This window comes from Centrocercus urophasianus, unplaced genomic scaffold (genome assembly GCF_019232065.1).
Source record: "Centrocercus urophasianus isolate 14NV4802_14NV808 unplaced genomic scaffold, USGS_Curo_1.0 seq_19, whole genome shotgun sequence".
In the NCBI taxonomy this organism is placed as follows: Eukaryota; Metazoa; Chordata; class Aves; order Galliformes; family Phasianidae; genus Centrocercus; species Centrocercus urophasianus.
The window spans coordinates 5,367,918-5,380,394 of NW_024884744.1; the positions used below are offsets into that span (position 1 = coordinate 5,367,918).

The window sequence follows — 12,477 nt, forward strand, 5'->3', positions numbered from 1 at the left end:
GCCATAGGTAACTTGGAATAAAATGCTAGTGGCAGTATTTAATAAGATTTCTAAGAAAGACCGAACTCCCTAAACGTACACCTACTTAATTTACTTACTCAGCTCCCTAAAATTATATAGTAATGAACATTTACCAATAAATAAATAAATGTATTGTGAGGGTCGTCTTTGATACTCAAGTAAAACAAGAGATTCCTCCTGAGAGGAATTTTTCCTAAACTGTCAACAAAATTCTATAACTTATCAGAAACCTTTTTTTTTTTTTTTTTTTTTTTTTTTAAATTTTTTTTAAATTTTTTGTTTGTTTTCCAAAGGAGCAGAGATTATAGAATTCAATCCAAATGAAAAGTTTGCTTTTTCCTAGTAAAATTCTAACATGTCCAATACAAATCTAGTATCTGCATGTTTCCTACTGTGTATGTACTGAAGAATGGTAAGAAGTGTTGGAGAAGGAGTAGGTAGAAGTAATGAAATCTTAATCTCATAAACCTTTTAATACTTGAAATAAAAATACTGGACACCTAGTACTTGCATAGGTTTTGTTAAACCTAATATTTTAGTTCAGGGAACACATTTGGCACTTAAAATGAATCTCCCGGGTGGTAACAATATTATTAAAAATTCATTGTATATCCAGCGGACCTGCCTCTAAAGGCTTTTGAACTGCTGAGTCTTTCTAATCGTACATTGTTGCTCTAGTTCACCAGTGAAGCGAATCCAATGACTTTTTCAGCATATGGCCTCCCTCTCTTAATGAAAGTACCATTCATTCACTTCAACGTATAGTAACACTAACCTTATGGTTGTCACATTGTGCTCTATGTGCTTAATATGCGCTTCTTTGACTCAGTGAGGATATAGTAAATCAGAAGAGAAGCATCAAGCAGCTGGGCATTGTTTAAAACCCAGTTAGTTTGGGTCCAGAGCTGCCATGGATGCCAGGCATTGAGGACTGCACTGTGGCACATGTTGGGGTGCACAGGAGTTGCATCACGAATGAGCTTGTGCCATTTTACTCCAAAGGGATGTTTGTCATTCAAGGGCTGAAAACCAAAACAATTCTGCATAATGTTTCCTTTCAAAAGAAACTTCTTTATTGTCATCTTTTTGTGAATGGTCATATTCTGAAATTTTGCATTTTATTTTGAAGCAAGGCAGATGTTACCTGTGCCAAGCAGTCTCCTCTGCAGCTTTCGGTGTATTCATGGGGAATTTTCCTATTTTTTCCTATTATTTCAATGAGAAATGCAGTCTGGAGTGCTGCATCAAAATAGGTTTTGAAATCTTGACCATGCTGTTTCACTGAGTTTGTATGAAGTCTGAGGGCTGTAACAGAATCTGCTTCCTTCACTCAAACACAGCTGGCTTTCACTTGTTATATTATAAAATATATGCTGTATATTAATACATAGCATATAATAGAACTATGGGAATGAGTTGATGGGTGCCATGATACAGCCACTGCACCACAGGACTGACCACTGTCACAGCTCCTTCCCACAGAGCCACTGCGTGGTGAAACCAGGTTTGGGATCTGCCAGGCCTCTCATTTGTTGTGCCGGAATGCCTGCCGGAAAGCTGGCAGGTTGAGCAGTGTTTGCCTTATGGGAAAGGTATATAGGGACATCAGAGAGAGACTTTGGGTTAATAGGAATTGCTTTTAAGTATTTTTTTTATTTTATTTGTCTAGGAGTAAGTTTACTGCTTCCTTACCTATTAATTCGCTGATGCAGTTTTACCTATTAATCTTTGCTATACTGATACGATGTTGGGGTGGTGACATTCATCAGAAAATAATAGGATCTTCATTTGTTTTGGACCCATCAGTGCTGAAGGGGGACTCTTGGTTTGCTTTTCCCTCTCTCTCGGAGGGGAACTAACTAACTCATTTTGGCCTCAAGCTGTGATAAGGTGGCTTTGAGGCTGTAATTCCAGACAAGGCAGCAAAGCTGCTGTGAGCTCGTGGCGGTGGGCTTGTTCAGACTGTGCGAGGGACAGTTGTTGCTGTCGGCAAAGCTATTCCACTGCTCAGGGCTCTTGTCAAATGCATGGTGCGACTTCACATACAAGGAGATCATTTTGTCCTAAAAACATACCTGCACCTACCCCTGCTGTCTATATTCTATAGAGATTTTTGCTGTGCAGGACTCTTGTACTTCAGTTTCTCTGTACAGAGGCTGTTTCTCAGCTGACTTTATAATAGAAAATATTTCTCTTATCCTGTTCCTCAGCTGTCCAACTGCAGCAGCTTTAGGTCTGTTTTGGGCCACTGCAAAAATCAGAAACCTAATAATCTGGCACTAACCATTTAAACCTAATGGTTATTACCCTCACTTTCATATCTGAGTGAGGTATTTGTTGCCGCAGAAATACTTCAGCACTCTTGCATGTTTTTAAAGAAAATATTAGGTAATATGTATTTATTCTGTGTGCAGCTATAGAAAATGTATGTGCATAGTGTATATAACTTTGTGCAATGAGGTAAATTGAATAACTTATCTTCAAAGTATCAGACTCTCTTTAGAAAAGAAAGAGCATAGCACAGATGCAGCAGGACATGCAGAGGATTCTAATTAGACTCTGACTCCAGACGGTCTTTTCACAACACTCTATTGTAGTCAGCATTGAAAGGTAACTTAAAGGTTCGTTAAGCAGCATTCAATTAAAAAAACTCTAATTGTCCTAGTGGCAAATGCACCATTACACTGTGAACTAGTATGTCATATTTATTAAAATTTGATTTGCGCTTCCTTCCTTTTCAAGTGACAAGCACTACAAATTAAATGAAATTTATATATTGTTTTCATTATGAGGTTTTATTTTAATATATTTTTCTCAGTTTATCTTACATTTCAAGCTAGAAGTCATAAACCTGCCTGGAATAACTTTGGGGATTTTGATGTTTCTACATCAAAGTGACCCTTTGTGACGCTTCTTTTCTGTTTTGTTAACTTAAAGGGAGTAAATTTTAAGAATCAGAAAATAAAATTAAAGGAAATAGCTGTAAATAGTTCTTTATCCCGCTTCTTTATGCAGTTTACATACCCAATAAAAAGAAGAAAAATGAGTGCTACAAAGACAAGGTGACACTCTAATCGACGGTGCTGCTGTTTTTCTTCAGTGCATTCAAAAAAAAAGCAGAAGCAGAGCCCAAGCTGGAACTGATTTGAATACAACCTGGAGATAAATTATCCTCTTGGCTTATGAAACTTAACATTAAATAATATTTCATGTGACATTTTGTAGCATCATAAATTTGAGAACCCATGTTTTGTAATCTGTTTTTGTTTTGAAGTTTGCAGAAAAATGGAAATAATCAAAAATAGTCCAATGAAGATTTGCCTTTTGAGCTACTCTTAATTCACAAGACTGCATGTTTTCCTTGAAATTAGGCAACCAGTTATGGAATTTGTAGTCAGTCTGTCTATACACATAATATTAGTAGTAATTTAGAAATATATTTGTGGCTAACATACAATTGCTCTTTAAAGTATTTGACCTTTACATTAAAAAGAAAAAAAAAACAAACCACTAAACAACTGCACTGAAAAAGCTTGCGGATGTTTCTATTACTGTGGGATAAACATTTCACAGCCATTAGTTCTGCTCTACCCTCCACCCTTTGCTTGCCTGTATTTTCTTAATGTCTTAGTAGAACACATAAAATAAAGCCAGCAGTGATTGGGACGAACTATCTGAGTCTCATAGTGACAGTTCCTTGAGTATTTGAATTCATTTGCATTTACTTGCGTATTTATGCTTCAGTTTCTGCACATAGTGCAAAGGCTGATTCACTTCTGATGTAATTGTAAGCCCTTCACCTAAGATGACTTCTTCTCACTTAGCAGACTGCTAACCAAACCATCTTGCGTCTTTGCCTCCTTTGGAGGTAGAAGTTCCTTTTCTGAAGTGGTGAAGTTGTTACAATAGCATTCAAGAGATCCCTTTTTATCCTCCAGCCTTCCTTTACGCAATCTTTTTTTTTTTTTTTATTCTCTTATTTTCATTCAAGTCACTGTTTTTGATTTGTCTCTTGTATCATACTCCTCCAGTATGACTGTGTGCCTCTAGAAGGTGATTAACGTTGTTTTAAGTCTTTCACGCTTCAGCAGCCCCAGTGTTCCTTTCTGATTCAAGTTCTTGTGCATAATGCGAGTTTATTTCTGACCTCCTTTTACCTGTGGAACTAATGTTCCATTATTATATTTATTTTAGTTTTTATACAAGTTGTAGTTTTTGTTGCTATTCATTAAATATCTGAAGTGTGGTAGGAATAAAAAATGGCATAAAACTTATTTTAAAACAAGTTGCCCAGCGAGGTTGTGGATGCCTTCTCCTTGAAGACATTCAAGGCCAGGCTGGATGGGGCTTTGAGCAACTTGGTCTAGTGGGAGGTGTCTCTGCCTCTGTTGCAGGGGGGTTGGAATGAGATGTTCTTAAAAATCCCTTCCAACCCAAACCATTCTATGATTTTTGTTTGTTGCTGCTTGAAACTACAGAGTAGATAAGTGGAAAATCATTGCCAATTCAACAAAAACTGCTACACTGCATTTGAAATTCAGGATAGACATTACTTATTCTTTCTTTTTCTTTAGAAACTTGAATTTCATGGTCACTCATATTTGAAATACTTTTTACCTTCTTGGAGTTGCATAATTAAATTATTACCTGCTGTATCACCATCTGCTTACGTGTCTGTGAAACATTTCTAACCTCTGCATGTATACTTCATGGTTTCAAGGAAGTGCCAAAAAAGCAGCAGGCATATTCAGCAGATGGAGTGAGCAACTTGCACCCTCTGAGCAGTCAGTCTTGATTTCCTGGGTATAATTAAGCATATTATATTTATAAATGTAATTATTTTCTTTTAAAATATGGCATGGAGATGTTTATACTTGCAATAGTAAAATATTCCTTCTAGGATGAAGATATATTCAAGATAATGTTGAGAGATAAACACTACACATTTTCTCAATAATGTCACATACTAGTTTATTGAGCTAAACAGCTGAATCATTATCTTTAGTAAAAAGCATTTCAACTTGCTGGCCTTTGCACAACAGTAAATAAGTGATATGTAAATCTGTAAAATGAAAAGACTAATCTGAACATTTCTATTAAGCCTGCCAAAAAGTGGAATTTAGATTTCAATGCAAAAATTTCAAGTGTCATCATCTTTGTACGCATTTATGACTAAACAACGAAGCACTGAGAGGCATGCAGTTGAATGTCTTTTCTAACAAAAAGTGGCATGTAACTTTAATTTAGAGAAAAATCTATGAACAAAATCTGCAAAGGGTAAAATCTGGTTCCAGAGAAATAATAGACCATGGTCTCAGCTACAGTATGGTGGTTAATGGAGTGTGCGTTTGCACAGAGCAGTCAATTGGAGATCCTTGAGCCGTTCCATTGCTTCCAGACCTGAAGCCACGTGAATGGCGTTTTGTAGGGTATTGCTGTAATACCTGTTCACCCTGCAGGGGAACTGGGTGTCTGTTAATTGATAAGTGCATTTGTTGCTTATGAAACACAGTGAGTGCCAACACATGCTGTTGGTCTTCATCTTTCATTAAAATGGTGAAAGTAAAAAGTGAAGAGTCTTGGTGAGGATTGTCTTATTAGTTTAAACAAACAAAATAGAAAACAACTGTGTTTGTTACAAAATTGGACAAGCTGTGATGCACAATGGAAAATTATTGCTGGTTCAGTTCTGCTGGATTTAGCATATGGCTTGGAGAAATTGAGCACACTGATTTCTTTTAGTATCGGCAAGAGTTGAGAAGCCCCAGCAGCCCATGGGAGGAGTTCGCTGTATGCCAAAAACAAAACGTGATCATCTTGAAGATGCGTGGGCTTCACATTTCATAGATAGGGCAACCTGTGGTGCAAACATCAATAACCTCAGGTCTTAGACTCAAGCTGGAAATTCTTAATTGGCTCATTAAATGACAACTCATTGTTTTTTCTTCAGCTGTATGAATAACCTAAATTGTGATACGCTCTAAGAGATCTTTGCTCACTGTGCTACTGGTGTTACCTAACATTTGCAATTTTGTGCTCATTTTGCAGTCGGATAAAACAGATGCTATTTTCAAAGGCTCCTATGCCCTTCTTTCAGCATTTGAAAAACTGAAGTTATTACCCTCTCTGTTTCATGCTCTCTCTTTATTTCATATCTGCTCTCTGTTTCATACCCTTTATATTAATTTTTCTGATTCTCATTAATTTAACTCGATTGCGTCCTTCTTTCCTCTGCTGGGAGATCAGTTTGGAAGACAAATACCCTTAAAACTTAATGCCCGATATTAGAAATGCTTATGGGTATCCACTGCCTAAGGTGAAGTGTTCTCCTGTCCTCATATACGAAATCTCTTACACAGTCTTGAAAACTGGTAGGAGTTTTTGATAATCTACATCTCTAATGAGAGAGTAGTTTCTACATTTCAATAATAACTACTTCAGTGAAAAATAAAAGTGCTTTAGAGCAGAGGTCAGGGTCTTTTATCCTGATTTTTGTATTTGAGATCACCCAGCAGCTCAACACCCAGTCTGGATATAAATTCTTGTCCTCCAGCTCTTTGTAGTACTTTGCACCAGGTAACAAAGTTTATGGGCATTGAGCCAACTATCTTTTGAGGCACTGAATCCACCTATTTTGGCATTAATCCATAAAAACAAATTCCATATGTGGCCCAAATACTGGTCTTTGTGAGGCCCAAATTACAATGGGAATAATTAAAATATTTGCTTTCATGTCCCAGATGCTAACTGTGGGAGCTAATTTTATTCACTGCAATTATTTTGGACTAAGTTTAGCAGAAGAGGATAAAATCTAGGATAGTTTTGTAATGGCATACAATCTTTAATTGGCTAAACTATAGGCTTAATTATTTCCGAGATCTAGAAGCAAAGAAAATGTGGAAATGGCTTATGGGTCTGAGCAGGTTTACAGAGAGCTTACAGTTTATTTGCACAGTGATGTGACATAATGGTCATTTTGGGGCTGTAACCTCTATGTTCAGCACAGTAGATCCTTGACGTGGCTTTTGTGACAGAATTATGAAGATAGGTAGTGGTACTGATTCTTTGGTTCATATCTACCTCGACCACGCACTTGAGAATAGGTAGCAGTGAAGGTAAAGCATTTTAATCTTTATTTAGTGCAACTAATTAGAATTGTAGCTTTGATACTCTTTTTAAAGAGAATAAGACATACTGAAGCAAAGTTACAATTATATGGGAAAGGCAACGTAACTGTAATGATTTTGTTTGCACTGTCATAACAAACGTAGATTCATAGTGTATTTTGGTAGGATAAACATTCTGGGATGAAGTGCTGGTTTATGCCTGAGTTTTTATTTGTGTGCTTTTTGTCTGACATTTAGTCACAAAACAGAGTTACTTTTAAGTTCCATTGGAAGTCTTTTATTTTTAATAATGCCTCTGTTCATAAATAAATTACAAAAGCTATGAGGTGTACTTAAAGTAGTTCACCGTGTTTCTTAATACCTTTATAGGTGCAGAAACTATCAGTACATCTGTCTCAACTACGGTATGTACAACGTTGGAGAAATAGGAACATTCAAAATGTTGCTCTCAATTTTTTTTAATGCACCAACTACGTTCTAATACGAATTTTTGATTCATGTTAATTATAAATTTAATCATCTTAAATTTTTCATGAGCTTGGGTGGCTTTTCACTGGAGACTGATTTGCTTCTCTTCCCTTGATGGTAAATCACGAAAAAGCTGTAGTGTGCGCCTCAGCTGAAGACGGTGCTCTGCAAACACCAGCAGAAATGAAGGGAGCACTTCTGCTTTTTTCAATTGTGTGGCCTCATCCTCTTTCTGTGGGAGCTCATGGGCATCTCTTGACTTCCTTTTTCTTTTTCTTTTTCTTTTTTCTTTTTTTTTTTTTTTTTTTTTTTTTTTTTTTTTTTTTTCAGTTTGAAATTAGGTCACATATAAATAAAGCTAATTAAGATGTTTCATGAGGGGAAATATTCCCACTAAAAAATTAAATTTCATCAAAATGCACATTTTTAGTGGAGGATATATTTATTTCTAAGAGCAATAATTGGCATATAAAGCAAGGGGTGTTTAGTTTTAAATGATGTTCCTAAGGAAACTAAAAATTATTCTTTCATTTTCGAGGTTGAAGAAAATATGCCTAGTGGATCTTTATCCCTCTGTCTCCACATTTTGTTTATTCATCGACATCTCAAAAGGGAAGGAAGAGCTGGGGGGCCAGGGACCTAATAATAGTAACTACTGCAATTGCAATTTCTCAGAGGCCTGCAGAAAGACTGAAAAAGCATGTAAGGGATGATTGGTTGCTATTACATTTATGCTGTGAAGTCTTTCCTTATCTTTAAGGAGATATACCCAAGTATTGTTACAAAACAGGCAATGAAGCTATAATTCATATTCTGGTTTAAAAAAAAAAAAAAAAAGAGAGATTAATACAACATTAAAAATACATAGCAATTTGCTTGGTTTAATAGATTCTTCTATTATTCAGCCTCACTAACAGCAATGTTTTCTGCACACCTTTTCAGAGTCTGCTATAGATAACATTTTTTTAATTTTTTTGTGAAATTGTGTTCTTTAGAAATTAGTTTATTGATTCTTTCTGTTTTGTGGGTTGGTTTTGTTTTGTTTTTGAGAACATTGGCTTCTTAATCGTTCCTAGCTCTGCTCAAAAGGTGACTTGAGAACTGGTGATTGAGATGATGTAGAATTAAGTTGGGAATAAAGTCAATAAAAAGTGTTACAGATCTAATGACATTGAAATTCCCTTGAAACTCAAGTGTTTTTAAAACACAACTGTCTCGAGTAGGGAAAGTTTCCATCTGTTCCTGTCACTGGGAAAACACAGCAGATAAAGCCCAACCTAGGAAGCAATTGAATGTATTCGTGCCGAAGGAAGGAAAGCCAAAGTTTTAATTTGTTTTCCTCCTCCTCCTCTCTGAAGGGTTCAGTTGTTAGCACTTCTTAGAAAGGAAAAGCTTGCCTGGCTGACTCCAGATCTTGTCTTGTTAGGCATTTTAGGAACTGGCATTCTGTCCACATCTGAACCTGCTGAGCAGCTGCAATGGGTCCTGGTAAGAATGCCTGTATGTTTGTCCTGCACCAGCTCTGTTGGGGTTACTGGAGGGTGTTTTGGAGGTGCAGAAGAGCAATAGCAAGGCACCGTGCTGGAAATATGCATGACCAAATCCGAGTTGACACAACCCTTACTTGTTTATTAATTCTGTACTTTTGTCACGTAAAGGCGCCAGTGAGAAGGATATTTGTACGCATCTGATGGCACACAAATCGAGTCAAAGTCTGCAGCGAATGTGATTCACAAAATGAAATGCTTCAGTTACCAGGGACTCAGGAAATCTGCATCATTCGTGTGCTTCAAGGGTTACAAGTCAAGCAGTTTTTAGCAAACTGCTAATCCGCTGTGCTTGCTATATTGTTATAGTTGGTTGCTGTCCCATGAGCTTCCCACAAATGCTCATACAATCTGATTATCATGGTTCACATGCAAAGGGCGCTGGCCTGGGGACTACCACGTCTCATTAATGGAAATGAATTTTGTATGCCATGGCTGCTATGGCTGTGCATTAAGGCTTTTGTTTCTGTTTCCATGCCTGTCTTTTTTTCTTTTTTCTTTTTTTTTTTTTTCTCCATGTTTATATTTTAGGCAGAAATGTCTGTGCAGATTTTAATGGCTGGTTATATTACAGGTTTGAGGATTTTTATTTTTGCATAGTGGTGTTATTTTTAATAAGAAACAGATGTATCAGCACAAAAGGAAAAGCTAGAAATTGCATAATCTGTGTTCCTGTTGAACCCTTTAGCTCTGGTTGAACACTCGATGAGCTCAGTTTTAGAACTGGTGACTCCATCTGCTTATGGCCACAGTCACGCTGGGTGGGATGTTGGCACACAAGGGCCCTAGAGGTCCCCACCATCCGATGTTTCTATCATTCCATTTCTGTATAACTATCCAGCATTAAGAGAATTAGTGTAAATGATGTATCATCCCATCTTTTTGAGATGTAATGAATTCTGCTGTGAAATGAATGTTCTGTTTTTCTGCTGATTGCAGAGAAGATAGGAATTAGTCTTCTCTCACTGCTGTTGCTTGGTATGTTTCTGGACCGATGTTGCTATTTGCAGACAATCCAAGAGAGGAAGTAAGTGTAAATATTAGAAGAGATGTGAAGTATGTTCAGTGACTGGTCAGCTACTGCTGTTCTTCTGTGGCTATTTAAGGATTCCGCTGTCAGCAAACTGTCCTATTTTTTTTTTAAAGAGAGATGTTGTATGAGAGCATGTACCTGAGCTCAGGTATCCAGCATCTTACAAGACCATCAGCACACATTTAACTGATGGTATAAAGCTGAGTTAGTGCAAACCATTGGCCCTCCTGTTCCTGTACCATTCTTGCGATTTAGATGGCAAGTGCTGTAATATGTCTTAGTATCAGGGCTATTATACAGCTTACAGCTTACTTTAACTCAGTGTAATAAGCTCCGTGTTTCACAAATGTTTCTTCTCCCCTTGTTTTTGTTCTTTGCTTGTCTTCAGTTTGTTAAGGTCTTTAACTCAAAAAATACTGCAGTGTAAGCAATTTAAGTTCTAATAGCTGTGCACAAAGGTCTAAATGATCAAGAAGTTTTCTCAAAAACTTTTCCTCTAAAGGAGCCGATTTGTTTATCTTGTGAAGTATTTATTATGTTTCTCTCTAAGCTGCTTTATTTGTGGTAAAGTATTACATTTACTTTTTAAGAAATTATTACTTTAATTTCATTCGTACAGACTAATGGACTTAATAAGAACTGCTCAGAGTTCAGCCTAATAGCCGTGCGTGATAAATTTTGAATATATAAAAGTTTATCTGCCAAGTTGTGGGTGTCAAAAGCGACTATAAAAGGCTGAAATGAGCAAATGAGAATTGAGGTCTTCTTTAGGATAATAGACTTGTCTAGTTTATTCAGCGTGATATATCTTCATCTCAGCAAGGCTGAGAAATGTGTGTAATTGATGTCTGAGAGTCTATCACACAGAGGCTAAAGATGAAACAACAAACCACATATCCTGGAAGCAGCAATGCCTCTTCTCCCTGGGCTGTGGTCATTATGAGGGGGAGTTTGGCAGAAAAGTCCATCAGGTCTGTCTGCTTTTTGGGATATAGTTCTGGAAGGGATAACAGTGAAGTGTCAATCTCTTCCGTAAAAGTTTTGCTCTGTGGAATTTTACGTGCAGATTTACTTAAACGTCTTAAACACGCTTGCAAAGTGAGTGACCCTCAATAAATGAATGAATCAGTTTTCAGTGTACGATGATGACCTCACTGCTGCCTAGTGTGGAAGGCTGGATCAGGAACGTGGCAGGACTGTGTAACAGATATACAGCCAAAGAGGCAGAGAGAAGGGGTGCTTCCTTTGATTCTTTGTTCCATTAATCCTTTAAGGATTCCTCAGTTGACCAGAACTAACGCACCTCGGTTTTTGCTTTAAAGAAAAAGCATGAACTCATTCCAGCGTGTAGACATCAGCGTGCTCAGGATGCTGAATGTCACACCACATTGACTGTGTGTGAAATAATGTGATAAATTCACAGGAATTGTACACCATGCAAAATTACACCTCTGGGCAGACTCAAATGACCAAACTTTGACATTTCTCAAACTTGACAGCTTATTTTAGTGGAGATTTAGGAAAAAAACCCACCATGCAAAACAAAACAGAAAGGTCATAGGCCACCAAACGTATTACCACTGCACTCTTTGCCTATGGCTATAGAGATTTTCTAATATTACATCACATGGCAAAGTAACATTTCCTTGTTGAGACCCTGCAAATAAGAGTAATGGATCCAGGGTTTCATGTATGGCCTCGATATGTAGAAATCCCCTGGTACTGTTACACACCAGGCTGAGAAAGTAGCTACAGTGGTTGTCCTCTAGGCTTACCATGGTGGATATCTGGTGATAGCATTATTGCCTTCTCTTAGGGTTCTGGAGTGTTGGTGTGCCTCAGTGTGTGTGTGGGGGGGGGAGGAGGGGGGGATTTTAAACTGGCTTTCAAAAACATGTTCCAATCTTGGTTTGCAGTAGCAGTTGCCGTGGCAACCTTACTCTGTGTAGTTGAGTTTTAACATTTGAGAGTTCACCCAGAAAATAAATTTGATGTGATTGTGAAGTAAACTTGCTTATTTTCTGAATTCTGTGGATTATTCAGAAAAGCAGATGCTGCTGCCTTGCTGTGTTTTCTGCTATAAACCATGCATGGAAGCATTGAGACTGTCATCTATCAAAATATAGTAAAATTCCAATAAAGCTAAATTGTAAATGTTGCCATCCTCAGCTCCATAATACATTATCTTTAAAGGCTCTGTGTCATTGTTGAAATTGATAAAGCTCAATAAAAACCCACTGAGAAAGAAATGAAATTATTCTTTTATAAAATGCACTCTGAG

The 12,477-nt window shown here is 37.2% G+C and overlaps 1 protein-coding gene across 13 annotated transcripts in view; it reads left to right on the forward strand.

Moving 5' to 3' along the window:
- NAALADL2 (N-acetylated alpha-linked acidic dipeptidase like 2) overlaps positions 1-12,477 on the forward strand; it is a 387,619-nt gene that overhangs the window by 157,642 nt on the left and 217,500 nt on the right. For 3 of the 13 annotated variants that reach the window (XM_042820506.1, XM_042820505.1, XM_042820504.1), the window contains 2 exons: positions 7,518-7,552; positions 9,043-9,116. The exons of 8 other annotated variants lie outside the window; for them this stretch is intronic. In XM_042820506.1, coding sequence (XP_042676440.1) covers positions 9,095-9,116 — 22 coding nt within the window. In that variant the 5' untranslated portion in view covers positions 7,518-7,552; positions 9,043-9,094. The remainder of the gene's footprint in view (positions 1-7,517; positions 7,553-9,042; positions 9,117-12,477) is intronic. 2 more of the 13 variants (XM_042820508.1, XM_042820510.1) reach the window with 2 other exon arrangements.